Source organism: Lates calcarifer, linkage group LG23 (genome assembly GCF_001640805.2).
Source record: "Lates calcarifer isolate ASB-BC8 linkage group LG23, TLL_Latcal_v3, whole genome shotgun sequence".
NCBI lineage: Eukaryota > Metazoa > Chordata > Actinopteri > Centropomidae > Lates > Lates calcarifer.
The window spans coordinates 5,778,221-5,801,120 of record NC_066855.1 but is presented as its reverse complement, the minus strand read 5'-3'; the positions used below and the strand labels follow the sequence as shown (position 1 = coordinate 5,801,120).

Below are 22,900 nucleotides of genomic sequence, written 5' to 3'. Positions count from 1 at the left end.
GCCAGACAGCTAAGAACTGCTCTCCATTAAAAACTGAGATCGTTTTCCCTTATCATCAGTGTAGGAAGTTCTAAAATGCCACAAAATAGTGCTGTAGCGAGTGTGTTGTGGGCTCCATACACCCTCTCAGCAAAGTGTTTATTACTAAGGCCATGTTGAGTCACCGTGCTGAGAGGCTCACATACCACCACATTAATCTCCATTAACACAGATGGAGTCTTAATCCCCACTCTTCGACAGCAAGTCACCCAGGGTCTCTGCCTGCACTGACACCATTGCAGGATCGTTGCTGGTCGCACGCTGCCGAAACGACAGCACACAGATAATATTATAATATTATCTAATAACATTAGGTATACAGTCACGAACCTATCATACGAAATAGGATATATTATAGGATAATATTGGTCATAAAAAATGCCGTTCATCACATTAAAATGAAAAGATTATGGTGTGATGTTGTTGCTTTCTTAAATCTAGCACGTGTGACTACCAGAGCTGTTTTGGGTCTTTTCAGGCAAGTCAGTCTACACAAGTCTCAAGTCATGTATCAAATCAATCTACATAAGTCTCAGGTCAATCTACACAAGTCTCAGTCAGTTAACACACATCTCAAGTCAAGCCTCAAGTCACCTGACATAAATCACAAGTCAGTCTACATAAGTCTCAAGACAGGTCTGAAGTCAGTCTATACAAGTTGCAAGTCTCAGGTCAATCTATAGGAGTCTCAGTCAGTTTTAACATGTCTCAAGTCTCAAGTTAAGTTACAGAAGTTTTAAGTTAATCTATACAAGTCTCAAGGCAAGACTCAAGTCAGACTGTGCAGGTCTCAATTCAGTCATTTAGAGTAAAGTCTCTAAGTACACTAATCACGTTGACAGGTAAATAACTTTAACAATACCTTAAAATAACTTTTTAAAAAACATTTGGTTGGAACAAAATCCAGAGGCAGAAAATATCAAACTATTTGAACTTGTTTGACTCTTGACTGAAATGGGAAAAAAAGCCTTGTCATTAGTGTGAAAATTGCAACTATGAGCTACATTTGGGCGTCTGCGTGATGAGAAGGGAAGTGAGACGGATAAAAATAGCAAAGGATCATGCACACGTACTGAGCTAAAGTGAGCACAAGACAGACACAGGGTGATTCTTTGTTTCTGCTGAGGCCACAGTGGCTGAGAGAAGGTGGAGCAGGGGAGGGTGACAGTGTGTGTATGTGTGTGAGTTGTCTGTCTGGGAGGAAGAGTTTTTGTGTGGAGAGGCTGTCACTTTGTGTGTAGTGGTAAAAAGCCATAAAAAGACCATAAAAACATTTAAAGGCATACTAAACTAAGTCCTCTGGGCTGCCTTCCTCTCTTGTGTGTGTGTGTGTTTGTGTGTATGTCTCTATGGGTGTGTATGCAACATTTCTGAAGCCTTCACTCCGGGCAATTTGTTTCTAGCTGGATGGCTCTCTCATCTGTAAACTGCATGTGTTGTGAAATAGCACAAACTGAGTTGAATGCTTTCGGTTTGTTTTCCCAAACTAAAAACATGACTTGACACTGATGTGAAGGGGTCTGTGTTTTACCTACCAGACTGTCCACGCCGCCCAGCGTGTGATTGGCGTTGTACAGGGAGTAGGTCAATTGGTACACACCGTCGTTGGTCTCACTGTTGCCATAGAAACCCACACCGACTGCGACGCTGCAGAGAGAAGAGGCATGGAGGGACAGGTGAGCCTTTGATAAATTAATGAGAGGAGCAGAGTACAGCAGCAACGCTGCTTGGCTTGTAAATCCTGTATGTCCAAGGCGATGTCCCTTTCAGTCACTGAAATCAAAGTTTGTCAGCTTTAAATTAATCACTGGGATCCTTGCTGAATTAAAACATTAATGCATAACAACCTGAAAATACTGATTTTCTCTCTGTTCTAAAACATCCTGCAGAGGAAAACTACCCACACGGAGTGTGGCACAACAGCAAACAGCACACACACAACATTTTATGAATATTTCATGCCTTTCTTTTCACCCTGGCATTTGGGCATTATCATAAAGCAGTATCATCAATTTCCCCATCAACTGTGACTTTTGGGAAAAAAAAATAAATAAAAAACACAAAGGTAATGAGGCACTTTGGGACAATCGCTGAAAGGAGATAGAACTGTTAGTGGGCATATTTTCTCCATTCAATAGCTATTGTCAAGGTAAACACATTCATCCAAACAACATGAGTGACATTGGAAAGACAGAACTGTCGTGTGTGTGTGTGTGTGTCTCAGGGGAGAATCTTGACTTCACACACAGTTATGGTTGTGGGAGAGGTGATATCAGATTCATCCAGTGTGCACTGCTTCCATAAAATGTGTTTGTGCCCCACATTTAACCACTGTGTTCAACTTAAAGACTTACTGACTTGCTTCTTTTGCTTTTTGTACAATGTGATAAAATATCGCATAAAGATAAATAACTGACACTGTATCCTGCGTGCAGCAAACCTAGTTTTGATGGACATGTTTATACAAACCTCAAAACAGAGCAGTTTACTATAGCAGGCAAAGTAAATATACTGTATCTATAGAGCACTGCAGCTGCAAGACACTGTTTGGATTTCGGTGTTCATTTATGTAAACATCACTCTTTAGGGTAGGGTTTTGGAATATGTGTGCATAGATTCAAATTGTCTTTACAGATCCAGCCATCCAAAGCTTCCATTTGTTCAGCTGGAGCATCAGCACAAACAAAATAACCACCAACATAAATACAAACTCTTAAGTAGTCTCTCGGAGCTTTGGTTCTCCCCAAAGTGCTGTCATATTGTGCTGCCATAAATGGATTTGAAAGCAGCTACACAATCTCTCTCTCTCCATAAATGCCGCAGATAGATCTGATGTAGCAACATAATCTCTCACTGCATAATGCTAATGGTGCATTAGCACGTCCAGCTAGTGTAAAGAAATGAAGGTCACAGGTCACACCGGTAACCCAATGCGGTAAAATGCCTGGGTTTTCCACAGTATTTTATAGTTAAGACAGCCTGCCTCACCTGAGATAAAGAACACCTCTGCTAATGCCAAGGAAATGGTTTCCCTTTCATGAAATAAAACATTAATCTTCAGGAGAATGAGTCGCTAAATGACACGGCTTATGTTTAAACCATCAAAAGGTAACTGAATTTATCATAAGATGAGACACAGTCATTATCTCTCAGACTCAGGAGATGACAAAGCTTAAAACCTCTGCTCTGCGTTACACTTTGAGTCACCATTTCAGTAGTACACCTAGCTCAACTAGTGAAATCAAATCCAACAACCCTGCAGTAAATCCTACTTTTATGAAGTATTTAATGTTCAGAACTGTTGATTCAGCTATTCATGGGTGACAAAGTGAAGGCAACACCAGTGTAAAGTGTCGGGCCACCACGTCCTGCTCTAGAACAGCTTCAGTGATCCTTGTCATAGATTTTCCAAGCCTCTGAACTCTGCTGGAGACAGATAGAGTTGTCATGTTTGTGTGTCTTGGGGGGACATCTCAGAGACTTCACACACAGTTAAGGTTGTAGGGGAGGCGATGTAAAATTAATTCAGAGGGTGCACTCCTTCCATAAAATGTTTTTGTGCCCCTCATTTAACCTCCAACTAAAAAACTGACTCGCTTCTTTGGCTAAAATGAATACTATTATTCCAAACAAGCTGGTCTAACATCTCCAGAGAGGGTGTTCAACTAAATTTAGACAGAGATCTGGTGACTTTCAAGGCCATGACACACAATCACATCATTCTCATACTCATTTGCATTAATTGTTTCTCTGCTAATTTATTCACATTTTTACATTAATGTATCAGTAATGTATCAGCTGTGTATGGTTTGTAGTCTGTGGCTGTGGAATTATATTGCATTATACTGAAAGGTGTTTCTAATATTTTGTCCAGTCTGTTTCAATATGACACAATACAGTTCAACAACCTCAGAGATGAATCAATACATTGGATTCACAGTGACTAAATATAAGCTTCATTATTGCAGAGCTGTTATATAAGATTACTTGGGCTGTAGCTACCTCATAAACTGGCGCCTCAGTTTTGATTCAGAACTCACTACATTATCTGATAATCAATGTCAGTTAATATTAAACAGGGAGGAATAGTGCTCAGCTGGGACCCATTACCCTCCCTGGAGATGAGCAGATATAGTATATGACCATTTGACTTGATTATTTATAATGAATCAATATTTTATGATCTCATTAATTCTACAGGGGTTTATGGGTATGGCTTCCTCTTCACTTATCTAATAAACCATAAAACATCAATACAGCTTTCTCAAGACTGTCAGCCTGTAAAGAAAAGAAAAAACCTATAAGAACCCATAAATCATCAGTGCAAGCAGCTTATTATGACTCATGGTTAGGTTTTCCTGTTGGGCAACCTACAGCAGCTGTCGTAATTATGAGGGGAACAAAGTATCATTTAGGTGACATATTAAGGGGTTGGGGTGGAGGGATGGGTTGACAAAACACAGGGACTTTCACACAGGAGACTGCTGTTCCCATGTGAAACCAAACTCATCATCTCTTTCATCCACGATTATTAGACAATAATGATAATATATACCACAGGACTTATTTTACCCCCAAACCATGGTCATTTTCCAAACCTAACCAGGTAGTTTTTGTGCCTAAACCATCATCATTACCATGACGACACAAGTATAACTACGGGTACTGCTGGTACGCTCCTATGGATAGTATACATTTATGTATCCAATACTTTTACTTAATTATTAAAACTAACACCACCACTGTTTCTCCATTTATATATTAACGTTAATTTTAGCTAACTATTTAGCTGCTTTTAGCTAACTATACTCAACTATTTATCCTTTACTGTTAGCTATCCATATTAACCATGTATTCCTTACTAACTGTTTGAACTGTTTATCCAATACCTTTAGCTATTCATTTTAACCATCATTTACTTTTTAACAGTTCATCAGTTACTTTTGCTATTTTAAACATTTATCCATTGTGTTAAGCTAACTTTCATAACACAACTTAATTCAAATTGTGACTTCTACTTTTTCAAATTAGTCAAGCTATTCCACAATCTTTCTTTTTCCCCAAGCAACTGCAAAAGTACCTCCTAGGGTAAAGAGCCCTGCTTGGGAATCACTGGAATAAACCACCACTGTCCCATCACAAAATGTGCTCCAGATGAAGACCAGGGGCAAATTCAGGCCAGTGCCAAAGGGAAGATGAGCAGGAGTCAGCCTAATTGAGACTTGGAGCAGTTGCCTTAACCTTGTGCCTCCCATCAAATCCTCCCTGATGCTCCAGATAAACATTAAGCAGAAAGGAGAGACTATAAATCCACGGTCAACGATGCCTCCTGCAACATTTGCCTGGAGTCACTGAAGTCTGGCAGAGCTAGCTGTGCGGCAGTCGATGCTGAGTGCAGTTGGGGCAGAACAGCAGGTGCTATTTTCCTGATTAGTACAACAAGGATAGAGTCTTATTACCCAAACCCCTGCAGATAAACCTCCCACTCAGCAGGTTATACCATAATGCTCAGGGAGAGACATGAAGAAACAGAGGAGGAAATACTGTACATCAAAGACAGAGAAGGCATGAATAAAATCATCAGTATGGAGAGAGACAGGAAGTGACAGACCAAAAGAGACAGACTGACAGTGAACCAAACAAGCACTGTGTACTGTGTATAGGCAGACAGGGAGACATTTTACAACAAATGATACAACACATAAGCAGAGAGCAGGCCAATGGAACAAACACAGCAAGACAGAAGAAAACAGAAGACAAATATGAGGCGAATTTCCATGATTCATGTGCATGCCCACATTTAATAACAATCCACTGATGGTGACGCAGATACTGGTGCTTTTTTCTTTTTGCTGAATAGTTTTTTTTTTTTTGTTGTTGTTAAAAAGCATCACCTACAAAAGGAAACACACCACAGGAGTTGCTCCTCTTTTATCCATGTGTCTACACAGATCTTCTAATGCCACAGAAGCAGAGAAATGTATTGGGTAAAAGTAGCCGAGAGGAAACATCTTGAACCGTGCAAATATTTTAAGAGTGGAATCTAATTAATATAAGGAAACTGGGAGGACAGAGAGACCTTCCCAGTTCTCTTAGTGCTGTCCCTTGAAATATCTATGGTCTAATTCAAAGAGAGAGAATATCATAGATTTGAGTAGGCATGCACTGAGCAAAAGTCCAAACTGTCATGTTGATAAATGACAAAGTGGATAAAAGACAGTGAAGGAAATTTAGAGAGGGAACCTTCAGCCTGCAGCAGAAAATGCCCTTGGCTACTTTATATAGACTCAGACATGTTTGAATATTTAAGATTTTGGCCCAAAATGGCAGCAATGACTCTCGTGAGATGACAAATATAGACAGAAGAATTTCTTTTTCACCCCAGTCTCCTCAAGTCTCAGCGAGGGCCACCCCAAGATCCTTTTAATATGCAGCAGGCCTGTAATATAAAACATAAATAGCTCCTTTCTGAATTTTTCATGCACGCATCTCTGTTTTCAAAGCTCGAAATTTTCCAAAATAACAATTTTAAAGCCTGAGATACAGTAAAAACAGTTATAAATCGTCAAGTTAGTAAAAATAGATGACCCCAGAAAAGTGAATGAGGCCTTGAAAACAGTAGTGCTGGTGCATTTTTATTGCTGGGAGGTATTCTTTTAAAGCTGCTTGTGTGCCAAAGCATTTCTGTATGGGATCCACTGCACTGGACAATGATATAATGTCAACAGACAGCTTATCTGTCCTCCTTTCCTGCTCTATCTCTTTTCTTGTGTCCTCGTGGTTTTGACATAATGTGCCTTTGTGGTTTTGGATATTGTTGGATGGTCAGAGATCGGCCACTACCGTTAACCCTTGTTGATTGAATTTGTACGTGAATGAAGTCTTTATGAGCTCTTTTTCTGTTTGCAAATGTACTTCTGTTAAACAGCCCTTGTGGGATCAGTTAAGTATTTGAAATTGAACTGGAATAAATTGAATAAATGTCCTGTTAATATTTCTGAGATAAGACATTATATATTACATTCAAGGGAACATAAGTTATACTAGAGTGAACCAATTTGCATTATCACTGTCCAGATGTCTTCCACATGAGCAGCTTTATCTATTATGGTACAGTATAATTACCCAGTTAATGTGCTACACCATGGGCAGGGCTGCACCCACAGCTGAGTGACATCTGTTCTGGCTTCACCAATGTTAATTAGGATGGACATCACGGCATATCAGCTACAGCCACTGTCAAACATAATTAGAGTGGAGGATGGCAGGACTTTAAGCAGAAACATAAGGAAGAAGGGAGGACGAACAGGGCTGCATGTGGAGGGACAGGAGACAAAATGAAAGGGGAGACTGGGAATAAAAGTGAGGAGAAAAGAGGGGAAGGATCTGGACTGATGAGATTAAAATGAAGCCATTTTTTCTGTTCAGTCCAATGCAAAAAAAAAAAAAAAAAAAAAAAAAAAAAAACCACTGGGCAATCACATCCATCCTCTGATATATCCAAGTAGATTGACATAATCAAAGTTGGGAATCAGATGAAGGAGAGTTGATTTCCCACAGGAAATTCTTTCTCACTCATCTCACAAGTTTCACAATTTATCAAGATGGGCCAAGTAAGATCTTTAAATCTCCCTCAGAACAAAACATGTCACTTTAATGGGATTACCACTGAGCACTATCAGAGATAAAGAAAAGTTTTGAGATAAAGGCACATGGTATATTTTATAGTACTGATGGTATTTTTTCCACACTACATTACATGACAGAGGTTTCTACTTAAAGCCTGAACTGCACCACAGAAGTGAAGACCAGACAGATGGATATGATTTTGTGTGGGGGGTTCTCTGAAAACCAACTCTGTCTCTAAATCATCAACAAGCTAAGACAGGATTTAAACTTTATTCCACAAAGACTTCTGTACAGACACACATTCGTTACAAGGATTCAAGAACCTCTCACCATCTCACCACAGTTGCATTTACACATTTTTCAGCACAAAGACGATGTGAAATTGTATTTCCTGATGCTTTGGTGAGAAAAGAGTGTAACTTCGTTTATTAAAGCCTTCACAAAATTATCTATTCACAAAAGAGATGAAGGAAAGATACTCAGTCAACACACTGCCTATTCAAGGAATTCAAAATAAGTTTCCATCCATATTTAATGCAAGTTTTAACCTAATTTCCAGAAAATTTGGCGAAAGAAAATGCAAATTTCCTTCCACGGCTGTTGTGCGAGCATTGGGAATTGTGTGCTTTGGAATTAACAGTTTGGGGACAGTTAAACCGTTGCAGAGGAACAGGGCACAATGAGATGATGTAATTAAAAGAGTGCCAGTCAAACCTCAAACGAATGAAAACAGTGTAGGAAATGTGATAGATATATGGCTTGTATGTTTGTTGCATGTATTAATTTGAGGGGTAAAGTAACCAACATATTTGCAATGGATTTTGTGTGTAGGACTATGGATTTTTTGAATAGTTCTGTGGTTGTAAAAAGGCTGGTGGCTGCACAAAATGGGGTTCTAAAGTGGTGATACAGCATGGGGGACGTTAAGAATATGAAAAGTATGGAATTTATAAAAGAGTGGTTGTGTTGTTTTCAGGGGTAGTACCCTACATATACAGTCATTTCACTATATTCAAAGTCAGCATGAAGCCTCCTTTTTAAACAAGCTTTTTGTCTATCTCTGTCTGAAAACAATGACCCATTATTTAAAAAAAAATACTAAGATAAATCTGTCCCCATTATCATTCAACACTGCATGTGTACTGTCCAAACTAAAAGTTCAACAGGCATAACAGTACCTTACAATAATGTGCCTTAGCGTCTGGTCATTCATTTTTAGGGCATGAGGCTTTACTTGTTCTTATTAACTAAAGTATCTGGTCCTCACAAACCAAAAAGTCATAAGGCTGTGAGACATTCTTTCAGATGGGTTTAAAATCTAATCTTGTACCCAGGCAATCAATTCATAAGGGTGTGTCACAGCAGCCAACAAGTTGAGCCAATCTGTCAAGTCAAAACGCAACACACTTATATACTGCATCACATTACACAACAGAATCTTCTCCCATTGTCCTTTTCCTGCGCCAGTTGCTGCTTGCAGCTGTATTTCTTCTCTTCTAATTTTGATTTTGCAACATACATTTTTCATGTGAGGAGCGCCGCCACTTTTGAGTCACTCTACGATTTAAGAAACTGCACATAAATGATTAAATATCACGTAATGATGACTAGTTGACTTGATGGGAACAGAAGCCATTTACAAGCTTTCACAGAGAGAAACTACTGAATAAATGTGTGTGAAGTACCAAGCTAAGTGTCGTATGTTTAGTGCTTTAGTGCAGTTTTTCTGAGCCGTGATTCAAAGGTAATTTGACACACAGAGCCTTCCTCATCATTTAAGTGTTTCCTTTTTAAAAGTAAGGCTTTTGTGTTTCATTTTTCATTTGCACTTTCTTAAATTGCATTTGGCAGATGCAGACAGTGACGCAAAAGTATGACAACGAAGAGAGGGTATGTACTATAAATCATTAATATGATTTAAACCCACAGCGGTACAGAACACAGGCTTTAGCCTCCAGTGCTTTACATCGATTGTTGTTGTTGTTTTTTTTTTTTTTTTTTACATTGCCATGATACTACAGTGTGTTTCCATTTAACAATGAACACTGAAAAACACAGAGATGAACACTAATGCTTGAAGCTTAATCTAATACTACTCACTGGTAGCTAAACATGACTGTCACATGGCAGAGAGACGCAACCATTCATCTGGCAACAAATTCAATTAGTTACTTTATGGATAGAGCATATCTGGTGATGTAAGTGCTGACTATGTTGCATCAGTCCATGTGTTTTAGTAACTTAATTACAGACTCTAAGTGAATCTTTGCCCCTATAAGTTTGTCATGGTTAATGTTACGGCTTGTCAGCAGCGTACACAGATGCAGATGCAGCAGAGTGTTAAGAAAATGAAAAGTTGGATCAAAGTAAAAAATAATCTAGGTTGTCTGTGTACCAGCTAAAGGCTATATTAATGATATAATTAATCTTTATTGCGGCTAAACATAATGTCACCTCACATCAAGAAAGTTTTCAGTTCACCATAGTCTTGATGAGATCCAGCAGCCTCCAGCCAAAATAAATCACACAGACTCTGCTCCTCCACAGTTAAATCTGAGGGGAAACGGTGGGTCAGATATCATCTTAAAAATAAGAAAACATTCCTCCTCCTCCATTAACATAGTCTCATTTTAATCATTTAAGTGGTTTACCAAGCACATTCCATTTCTTCGTCCATAAGACATGATAATTAAGACTGAAATTCATTATAGGTTATTTATTTTTGTCTTATAATGGTAACACAAGATTTGGGCTAATGGGACTAATGAAAAATATAATTGAACTCACCATTAGTAACCTGTAACCTGCTTTCCATTATTGCACCGGGTTGCATTATCCATCCAGGGATGTAAACAGGAGCTTTTTATAGAAGCAAAATAAATAGGCTACGCTTGATAAACTTTATAGTGTGCTAGTTCAGGCGGGCATTAAGCTGGAGGAAATGTTATTTACAAGTATGAAAAACCCATTATTATTTCTAAGCAGTACTTAGTGTCAAGACCTGTATAATATTCCTGTCATATTCCTATCAAGACTTAGAAAATATGTGGTAGGGTACAGTGACTTTCATATGCTTTATTTTCATCAATAATCCCCATTGTATTTTAAAATATTCCTAAAGTAGCCCACAATGTTTTCTGTCTGTCTTATTTTACTTTGTTTTCTTTATGTGTTAGCCTGCACCTACACTCACATGAAGTACTCAACAAAGAGATGATTTCATTTGTCTCATATGTATATGGTAACATATCCCTCTACGAACCTCTACCCAGAGGTTCAAGACATCAAGGTGAAGAGATCTGCCTGCCAGTTGGCTGAGAGAGACAGTAATGCGCAATTACAAATGTACATTGCCAGCAGAATATTCACATTACACCCACATCAAGATGGCTTCTCCAACAATGATGGTATAGTGCCTGGCAGTCAGAGGATATTTTGTTAATGCCAGTGTAAATTCAGAGCTCTATAATTAAAGTTGATTGTGTCAGTACTTCCTCAGACCAGTGGCAAAATCTTCCGATGGGAGCTGTTTTGAAAAGTATAGACTATTCAAGGAGAGTCACTGTCTGTACAAATATAAAAGTTTCTTTTTTAATATTCATTTTATGTCTAGTTTTTAAACCAAATATCACACAAAAATGAAGAAATGGTGAGGGTTATCTGCGAGATTTCATCTACATCAACCACGTCAGTGTCTCACAGAGGTAAAAGAGGCTTAGCAGAGACAGATCAATGACTGAGCTCATCAGAAGAAGGAAATAAAAAATACTGGCTGTGCCTTTGTGAACCCAAAACACACAAGTATTTGCAGAACTGCAAATAGAAGCTTACTGCATTTCAAAAGAGAGGTGGACTGACAGACACACAGACCGGGAAGAGTGGCCCTGAACACCCTGAGAATACAAATGGGAAAACAAAGACAGGCAGACATACAGTGCGGACAAATATACAAAGAGTCTACACACTATGAACCAATATGTGATGGATGTCATGAGGGGATACAGAGTGAGCAGAGACAGGCAGAGGCTGCACACTGAAAACATCATGCCACTTACAGCTCTCCGTTACGGAATGCCGAATGAAAAAAGAAATGGGAAAACACACAGAATGGCAGACGTCAACAGAGAGCGTGTGTGCACTGTAATCAGTAGTTAGTCATAACAGCTCGCCTGTGTCTCGATTCTCTCACCATGTAATGAGGCCGGCAGCGACGGCGGACCAGGTGACGCAGCAGGAGTTGGGCTTCTTGCTCTCTTCCTCCTCATCTTTGCGGCAGCAGCACAGACAGCTCAGATAGATGGCCAGACACAGCAGGTTGAGGCCGAGCCCTGCAGCCTGCCACGCAGCCCAGGAATATGAGAGACTAGGGAGGGAGAGAGGGGGAGGAAATGACATGATACAGCTGAGTCAGACACAAAAAGTGGCATCAGATCTCACACCATGAAACTATTTTTATCTGATATGCAGGGTCACCTATGACTAAGGATTCCAAGCAACAGACATCAAGATAAAACCAAAGAAGAGTCATGCGAAACCTGAATTTGTTGGTTCACGTACCTCTTTGCTTGAGTAAAAGTTCCAAAATCCTGTATTCAAAATTTTTACCCTGACCCTGAAACAGAAGCTGCTATTTACACCTGAGCTTTTCCTACTGTGCAAAAGGTCTTTCACTAAAATCCGCAAAAGTAAAAGTTCTCATGCCATTCTGTGTTCTCATTCTCGCAGAATGGCCTGATTGAGAATATTGTTATTCATCATATACAGTGGAGTAGAATTATAAAGTAGTGTAAAATAGAACCACTTACGAGGGGGCTTCAAAAAGTTTGTGGAAAAAGCACATAGTTAAAAATCATATGCAGGGATTTTGATCTCAATGCACCTGTATGTTCTCGTACTAACGTGTCAAAAATACGTGCAAAAATAAACATCATAACTTAAACCGTTTTTTCCAACTGTCCTTTTTCCACAAACTTTTTGAAGCCCGCTCGTAAGTGTAGTAAAAGTGCCTCAAAACTGTACGTAAGACAATGCTGTACATAAAGGCACTTAGTCACTTTCAACCACTGCATGCACCTAAGACTAAAATACAAGAAAAAACTAAAATAAAAGATGCTAAGAAAAGGAAGTGAACCTTTTATGGTTGCATGCATTAGCTTCACTTACAGTATGAAATATTCTTTTTTAGTATTCTAGTGTTTTTTAGAGTTGTAGAGACTGTGCTACCTGCTCAGCAGCAAACAGTGGGCAAAGTTAGCGATTAGCAACGGAACAAACTCAAAACACTTAGAAGCTAAAGAGCCAGGTATTTTTCTTGTATGAGTTGGTGGCTACCCAAAGAGAGCTGATAGGAGAGGTAATGTTGGACTTAAATTAGCTGGGTGGCCAGAAACACAGGTCAAAATGAATGCTAATGCTGCAGTGTGGTGTGTTGTAGTGACTGAACAGGTAATTTGACCATTTAAAAAAATGTTTCCCTTATTTTCATTCAGCTTTAGTTCAACTAGTCCCTCTGTGCACAACAGCACAATAACAGCAGTTCAACACAAAAAAGTTCTCTTTCTTCTCTACAAAATGGCTCCCTATTTATAGCATCATAATGTAAGGATGATGTTCTGTGACTCCAAACAAACAATTCCAAACTAATGTCAACAGCTAATGTAATTAGTGTGGTAATAAGACACATAAAAACTAATGAATATGTCTACACCAGCCCCAGAAACAAGGCCAGCTGCATTCTGGGAGCCTGTTATCATCCTTCCCAGCGTCCCCAGTCTCCAGCTGGAAACAGACACCTCCTCATACATCTCTGCATCTCCTTCTCTCCCTCTCATTCCCCCTTTAGCCCCCAACCCACCTTCTGCGTGAGATGGAGTGTCGTGACCAAAATAGCAACAAGACTGTCCTAACAGCCCGAAATGAATTCTGCATCCATCTGTGAGCAGATGGTTTTATTCAAGCTTGGTTCCTTTTTTTTTTTTTTCCCCTCTCCCCACCCCCACCCCCCTTTGCTCTTCCTTTTTAGTTTGTTTGAAATCTTTTTGGTGCTGAGCCATCTGTTCTCATGCTGTGATGTCGTGTGTCCCGTTAGTCAAGTAGTGGGATTAAAATCCAAAAATGGAAGAATCTGCAAGATTATGTCAACGATCGCTATAAAAGAGCCAGGTAAATTGGAAACTGAAAAATCCTCCAGAAGCTTCAAAACAGCTGTTTACATTATCTGACACAGTCCTTATTCTGCTGATAAAAAATACAACTGCAAAATATATACAGATATCATTATTATATAATTATCAGTTTGTACTTTTTGCATCAGTGAATCCTTGTTTTTATCATTTGCTCCATTCGCCCTTAACAATCTTTCCTCCTGCCCTCACTCCTCTCCCTGGCTCCATCTGTTGGGGTGCAGTGCCCCATCTTGTCCCATTTCACGGCTACATGCCTTTCACGTAGAAGGCCACACATCTGCTAACATAAAAAAGACAAGTAAAAAAAAAAAGAGAGAATTGCAGAAGTGTCAAGGGTTGAGCGTTAGAAGCGCCACTCATTGGCCTCTGTACTTTCTCATATTCTTCAGTGCCCCATAAAATAGGTGTGGAAATGAATGGAAACCTGGCACTGCACTTTAAGAGACTGGATTGTAAATGGGTTAATGGGTGCGCTCAGACAAATGAATGGCAGCGTGCACCAAGGTGAGACGAAGACACAGACAGGAGAGAAGCTCCTTGTCTGATCTGAGGGCGGGGCGGGGGTTTTCGAGGGATGAGGCTTGGTGTAAGCTGGGTGTAATTGAGGTGAACGCGGTAAACGAGATGGAGATGTGGAGACGCAGGTGGATAATATTAACGTGGGGGGATGGGTGGGAGAGACGGCCTCAGATTGTTCGACTGGAGGAGAAAAAGAGGGGGGAAACTCCTGCTCAACGCACAAAACGCTGGGACCACCCGGCCGCTCTCATCGTCATGGTAACGTGCAGGTTAGTTGGTGCCCTTGGGACAGGGAGGGAGGACGAGTGAAAGGGCGAATTATCACAGCCTATTTGAATTAAGCAGCATGTGACGGGCCTGCTTAAATTGCCATGCCTCTGTCTTGTGATTCCTCTGCAGCCAGGCAATGCAGAGAAAGGAGGGAATGTGGCAGAAGGCGGAGAGCCAGTGAGGAAAATGGTTGACATTTGTGGAACCTAGCTGGGGCTCCTTGGTTCACACGGACCACAAACTTTGGCTTGCGTTATCTTTTAGTATTAAGTTTCATGGTGTTTGGGACTCTAAACCCCCTTATAACACACTGCATAATTTAAAAAATGAATGAGGTTTAAGAGGGTACTCAAAAATGAAAACTTTTATGGAGAAACATTTATACCACGGCTGCTTTTAAAGCAGTTGTGGCCAAAACAACACTCTCCACTTTCTTCCTGTCTCTCACTCTTCCTCTCTACTATCCTTTCTTCTCAGTAGTAGGGTGCAAAAATAATGGCTTCTGAATTATGTAGCATCCATTCAGTGGAAGAACGCACACAGAGGCTGCACGTGCACAAAGACACATACCACAAAACCATCCCGGAACCATCACTTCTCAAGTGCTCCAACCTTCCATTAAGTTTAAAAACACCATTTATCTTTTACCGAGCAGAGTGTGCACACATTCACTCTTTGGTAAAATCAAATTGGCAGCTCTGACCACTTAACTGCTACCTAAATTAGGTCTGAGTAGTTTCCCATAAAAGCAGACTCAATATGTTAACACCCTTCTCCTTACTTACTCCTTCCTAACTCAAGAGGCCAATTGCACTGTCTTCTCTGTTTTGTTTCCCCTCAATTGTTCCCATAGACAGGGGGTGGGGTGAGCGTGAGGCTGGAGGCGATGACACAGGAAAGAAAGGAAGGAAGATCTAGCTGAGCGGAAAGGCAGTCCCTGAGATCTGGAGGGAGTAGAGGGGGAATAGAAAAAAAGAGAAACTGAAAGAGAGGGTGACAGAATGATGGAGGGAATATTGTGGGTAATGAAAACACAGAGACAGCAGGGTGTGGATGAGGAAGAGTAAAGAAACAGGAGATAAAAAGAGGGGTGGTGGTGGTACCAAATGGCTGGGAGGCAAAGTGTGCGTTTGCACGTGCCTTTGTCCGTCACAGGAAGACAAAGACAGAGCCACCTCATCCACACGGCTGCCACAGACAGACTCTTCATTACTCAGTGCACGGCCCAGTTTCCCACTGTGGATGACTTTGCCCTGAGGCTGGAACGTTGCATAATGCCACGATTCTCCCAAAACAGCGAGCAAACCTAAGAATCTCATTCTTTAATGTACAAAAATGAACACGAGTGTGTGACAAGACAAATCAGCCATAAGCTCTGCCTGAAAGAAATGACTAATGGGCTAATTTAAGAGATGACACACAAGTGAACTCGGCAAAGTTGACACAAGAGGAGAGTTTTGCAAAGGAATTTTTGAGCCATCTGTAACTTACAGATACTATCATGTGGCCCCTGTGCGAACTTAACCAAATGCAAAGCTGCCAGTTTATGAAGTACAACCAATGCGATCCAGTTATGGCTGGCTACAACTGATGATTATTATCATTACTGAATCAATACATCACTTTTTCCATTTAACTGCTTATTAATTTAGACTGTAAAATATTAAAACAAATTAATATACCCATTCAAAAGTCATAGAGTTCAAGGTGACTTCTTCATTTTGCTTTAGAGTTGATGAACAAATTCTGCATCGTAACGACCAAATCAATCAGTCAATCAATCAATTAAAAGCTCCTTGTTTGGTGTAGCTTATATTCCATTTCTGTCCATTCATGGTTAGACAGAATATTGGAAACAGCTTTTAAAAACAATGCATTGCAATTCAACAGCAGTGAATCAAGACCTTTGTGACCCAGTCTTAACTGAATGCATAAAAAGGTTATTTAGAGCAGGGCTGATAGGTTGGATTGCATGGGGTGTATCTTTGTGTATCTAATAATCTGGAAAATAATTCTATGTTATTAGTAGGAGAAGAAGCAGTGGATGATGGCCTCTATCCAAATAGTGCAGAGAATGACATAAACAGAAGAAGAGGCCGACACACAAAGACACACACTCACTTGCCGTACACCTATAGGACAAAGGGAGAGGCATAATGAGGCAGTAATAGCCTGGAGCAGAAATGGCCCACAGGGAATTGGGTTAGTCATTTACACTCCCCCAAGTCCCATCAGAGGTATGATGAAAGCCAATGGGAGGATGACAGCACAGATGGGACAGTCAGATAAATGGACAGTGATGCTGTAATGGCCTATTACAAAGCTTTCTGGAAGATATAACAAACACAGACGCGTTTAAAAGATACGATTTTAGATAAGTGGCCACAACAGAATAGCTGTATCGGTTCTTAATATGATATGATATGAAAAAGCACTGACAAATAAACCTCGGAATGCTCTCAAGACTACAAGGATGCAAAAATCAATAACTGAAAAGAATCTGTGCAGCTCAAGAGCGAGTCTGGTGCTTTTTTTTTTCTCAGTGCGAGAAAAGGATTGTGGGAGGTATAATTCAGAGGTGAGATGTAAAAGTCCATATTTAAGGCTTCACAGTCCAGCAACTTCAACTCCTTTTCATCAGAAGGACTCCGAACAGTGATTTCTTGGAGGGAAAAAAAAAATCCAATGTTGAGAGTCCATGAATAAAGGAATGACAAGTTTTACCCAGAAAGTCTGACCTGAATATATACTGCCTGATGAGCACTCCACTATTTAAAAGGGTGCTTTATTGGAGCAGAATGAAAAGAGACAGTAAACAGAGGAGCTGGAGGATGTGCTGTATGTCAAGACACAATTCACAGTCTAAGTGGTATATAGTTCATGCCCTATGCAGAGCATCCATTGAAAATACATTTTTAATGTGCAAGTAGTGACTATAATTAATACATAGGGATGGAAAGCACCTCCATCTGTTACAGTGTGTCTGCTAAGCAGGACTAAGTCATGTAACAGTGGAATTCCACAAGCTTGGAGTGTTGCTAAATGCACTCTAAGTGATATGAAGTGTCTTCCGCAAGCATGGCTGCTCCACAGCAGGTGGCAGACAGCTGTGCGTAGGTGGAGAAGGTCTCCAGGCACAGTGTGCACCAATGTGCAATATGTGTGTGTATGTGTGTGCGACCCGAACGGACAGTGACATTCCTTCAACATGATAGGGGTTAAACGGGTGTCAGGTCAGTTAGAGTAAGAAGAAGACATGGCCAGTGAGCAGCAAGAGCATCTTCTTACTGTTTGGAAATCAGTAGATGGTTTTAGTCTTTCACTTATCTTACAGTTATTCTAATTCTCTCCCCTTTTTCTTGAATCGGTATTCCATGGTCAGAATCAATGTGGCAGTGTGTCAAGTTAAAAAAAAAAGCTGCCCCAGTAAAACAGAAGTGATTGTAAAACTGCTTTTGACACTCCTCATGATAATCTCATATTAATGCACAAAAATAGGGGATTGCACCTTTAAAGGTAAAAAAAAAGGGGGGGTTGTAATACAGATTGCTGTTGGAAATCTTATTGTGAACCAGCTCTAAATTATTCCTTTAACATTTTCTTCTTTAACACATTTAACAAATTGCACAGTATAATACAGCATTTTATATTATTAATCAGTGGCACCTTTGCGGGCTGAATAAGGGCTAAATAAAGGCTGCCCTGAGAAATCCAGGCTACAATGGCACCAAGGAAATGCCCCCCTCACTAAAGATCAGTGGAGCAGTCCGACTCACTGTCTTCCTTGGTGCTGCTGCTTGTTCCACTCTGCCACTAAGGTGAATGCCCCAGGGACGAGGGGTCTTTCCAGCAGAGTGCACTCGGCTGGGCCTGCTCATGTTCACAGCTGGGATGCCATTAAGTCCCAGCAAAATGACCCATGGGATATGGGTGAGAAGAGGAGAAAAAAAAGACAGGAAGAAGGGACTTCATTGCTAAAGGATCCTTAAAATCTGTTGTACTGCACTGCCTTGTTGCCTGCAACATTTTGCCATGACAAACTGAAGGTCTCTGGGATTTGTGAGGTACGGTCCCTGCTCATTCCCTATAATTCACTCTTTAGCTTTTTTGGCAAATAGGATGTTCAGCTTATTCCCATAGTTCCGCACAACCCTCACGAATCTCTTTCAAGTATCTGCCTCTCTGTGCAGGCCGTATTTACGGGAGTGCGGTGAGGCGTGTTATCTCCCTGTTTCCTCGACACCCTTTCTGAAGCCAAAGCCCAAACCCTTCCCTCAGGGGAGTCAGGGGTCACGATTTTGATGCTATACCACAACAAAGGAAACCCCAACCCCCCCACCGCCAAGCCAACACCCCCCAGCTTCCAAGGAGGAGCAGACTTTCATTGTTGTTTTCGCTGGAGGGGAATGCTGCTGCATGAATCCTCTTGTCCCAGTTCATACAGCACTGGCGAGTGGCCACACACATTCGATTTGACCTGCTAAGGATTCTTATTGCACTGTAATTCACCGCCTAAAATGATGAAACCAAGATAACACGGAGTAACACCATAAAATCACACGCCCCCTCAGCACCAAGGACAGTCAATCACTGCTGTCACATCCTGTTTAAATATCGTTAGATCAAGACGCAGTATGGACATACTGTCTTATTAGCACAGACCTCGGCCATACCATCTCACCAATCAGGTGATGCTAATCCCTGGCTTCAAGCACTGTGGAGACAGATTGGGGTTAATGACCTTCTGGAGAGCCAGGGGGGACACTGATGAGTGCATCCTTCTGTGCATATGCATGACACAAACGAGGGAAAAGAAAAAAAAAAAGACGTCATGACTGCTACAGAGGCTGAGCTGAGGTGAATCACTGTTTTAACAATAGGATTACACAACCATTCGCACAAACAGGGAGAGGCTGCAGTAGGACAAGGAGCGTAGAAATCAAGAGCGACAGATTTAAGATTGATTTTCTTGAGGAGGAGGCAAAAATTACCAATGCAATCAGAGTGGCTGTGATAGCTGAACAGATAATGCATTTTCAGCCTTTGGCATGCATAATTTTCCATTTTCCAATCGCACAAACTAAACACGGTGAACACAACGGCACAGTTTACATGTATTTAGCTGAAAAGTCTGTCATATTTGCTTGAAATAGCACTATGTGATGATGGGCTGATGCAAAAATGCAATAAAATACTCAAATTATATTAGAAATATTAACACGTGTAAGAGTATAATGAGAAGATAATAACTGCAGTTTCATCTGCAGTAATTGCAATCAACCAAAGTAAAAGTGTAACTTAAAGGACAGTATGGGAACATCGATGAACAAAGAGGGGAAGGTGAAGGAAATGCTGACGAATAGAAGGAAAAAAACAAAACAAAAACACTGGGAAAACAAAGAAACAGAAAAAAGAAAAAGGTCTGGAAGAGGAGACTATTTAGATGCACTCGAGTGGAACATTGTTTCCAGAGAACCTCTGCAAGAAAAGGCACTGGAGCAGAACGATTGAGTGTGTTAAGAGTATGTGTTGGCTCCTGTAATTGAATAGTACGTCTGTGGCTTGTTCATTTATCTCATATCATCCGAGGCCATGATAATAGCAAGATAAAAGCATTCAATAGAAACTTGTCTGAGCTGGACATTAGAGCGATCAGTGGTGAGATGGGAAAAGGACAAATGGTGCTGCTATTATGCAAAGAACTCTTTGTTGTTCTGCACTGAGGGGATAGACAAATGTTCTTTTATCATTTGTAATTATGTTCAGGAAGTGTGTAATCTACTTAGATGTTCATGTTAATTAGTAAGTAAGTATCAAATGCTGTTCTGCAAAGTGGGGTGAGCTGAAGTTGGAGTGTTAACAAATACAAACATTTAAAATCTATGATTTAAAATGTTAATGTTTTTGTCCTGTTATTTCAAAAGTACAGAACATGGCAGATTATGTACTGAATCACCATATTTACATAGTTTTTTGCCAATCAAAGCTTATAATATAAGGAATAGCTTAGCTTAGCATAAAGGCTGGAAACAGAGAGAGAGAGAACTAGCCTGGCTCTGTCCAGAGGTGAAACCCCACCCCCATCAAATTAATACATTAGAGCTTGTTTGTTTAAACCGAGGCGGAAAAAAAAAAAATCTGCAGACTTATGGGATTCATATGCTGAAATATTTCTCAGCCAGGATCAGTGACTTCCTGGACAGGCTTTCCAGTCTTTATGCAGAGCTAAGCTAACTGCCTGGTCACAAATAAAGTATATTTCCTAAAAATGTGATCCTGTTAAACACAGTGCCAAAGACTGTTTGAGCTTTTGAATCTATTTATTTTATTTTACCTGATGAATCTTTTTTCTCATTATTGGAAGGTATCATCCTTGACGCTTTGACAATATTGTTCACCTGACATTTATGTCAATAAAGCATACTGAATTGAACTGAATTGATCATTCTAAGTAGAACCTTGGTTCATTACTATGGAAAACAACATCCTAGTTTCTAATTTTCATTTGATGATATTGGCCCTGATAATAGCACTGACACTGAGACCAAAAGACTGAAACACACAATTTAAACGTAGTTAAAGCAAACAGAAATGAGTTCTAGCCTTTTGTTAATCAGAGATGTAATAATCACACTTGTAATTACCACACATTCAACAATAAAATGCTGAAACCCTTGGTACTTGGGATAGTGGCAGAGTCTCTTGGCTGGATGGCTATGTGGACCAGCAGTTCATGCAGTGATGGGCACAGGCAGAAATCTGGCACAAACTTGTTTGGGTCACAAAGCAGGAAATGGGAAGGGAAGTCAGATGGAGTAGGACCTGCTGACCTACACATGATGTCTACATACACACACAGTCACACACAGAAATATTAGAAAAACTAGGCCCCTGTCCTACTTTTAGAAGAGCTTTTTCAGTTTTTGCCCTCTTTCTATCCTCCAGGCCTCAGGACAGGGAAATACGAAGCAATGAAATACATTTCACAATCACACACAATTGGCTGAGGAAGGCTGAGTGATCGCCAAGGAGATCAGCAGATTATCTCAGGAGCAAGTGTGTCCCCAAAGCAATCATCCAGATAGGGGACTTTCTACAATACTGCAATACTTCTCAAAAACAAAAAACAAAACCAAAACTTGTGCATACTTGTGTCCAACAATTTTCGTAAGTTTTCCAAACACACACAATTTGGCAATCATAGCCATGAGGATTGAGAATTACCAAAATATGCAACAGTAAGATGAAGAAGAATAGCTTGTTTATTGTCAGAAGACAGAAATTAGAGAAGAACTCTGGTCATGTGATTCAGCTGACGGGCATTCCTTTACTGACAACGGCAGTGTCCAACAGAGGGTGAGAAACCGACTACCACATGCAGACAAAGCACAGCGAAAGATCCTGACCCCTTACATTCCGCTGCATCCAATGGCTCTAAGCCAACAGAGGAATTCACCAGGATTGCCCACACTACAACAACCAGCCAATTACAATTCCACTGACAAGGCATGTGGCCCGGGTTAAAAGCATGGCTCAAACTGCTCAATACTCTCCACAGCAGAGGCCAACTAAACATCGATTCGGTAATTTCTTTACAAGAAAGTGAACATTACACACCTTGATTACAAAGCTAAATCTTCCAGCTGAATTCTCTACTATTAGACACTGCAAAAATATCGGTTCCAATGCAGTTAATCATCTCAGATCAGAAATAAACTTTTCATTAATTCCACACTGTGATGCCTTGCAAAGAGCTACAAGCACATTCCCTTAAAAACAGATTGTTTACATGCTTGAAGTGCCTAACATTGCTACTGCTGGCACCTGCAATTGGCTGCTGACCATATTAAACTGATTATATTACATGACAGATATGAGTCACTTCATTAGCAACGTTAACACTCACCCTTAATAATTCAAGTATAATTCACAACTTAATAACTATGCAAGTGCATCCAAGGGAAATATATCACCTGTTTCTCACAGTTCTTCATCCCTCAAATGCATTTTTTTTTTCATTATCACTGTTACTAATGCAGTCAAAACAGGAGGTGGTGATCAGAATTAAGCTTGACAGCCCACAAAGGACAGGACATGTAATGGCCTAAATAGCCTTGCATCAGCTTGAAATTGTGTCATTAGCTTTGGTGCTTTACAGAAAATTGTCCTACAGAGTGGGAGCATGAAGGGCTCAGCGTATATCTGGGAAATGAAAGATAAAAGAGAGGCAAGGCAGTGAAACAAAAGTCATAACAAGA

At 40.3% G+C, this 22,900-nt stretch overlaps 1 protein-coding gene across 1 annotated transcript in view; it reads right to left on the bottom strand.

Moving 5' to 3' along the window:
- Positions 1 to 22,900, bottom strand: part of ttyh2 (tweety family member 2) — a 53,506-nt gene that overhangs the window by 28,550 nt on the left and 2,056 nt on the right. Inside the window, 3 exon segments of the mRNA XM_018666046.2 lie at positions 1,575 to 1,686; positions 11,858 to 12,003; positions 12,005 to 12,031. Of these exon segments, the coding sequence (XP_018521562.1) occupies positions 1,575 to 1,686; positions 11,858 to 12,003; positions 12,005 to 12,031 (285 nt within the window).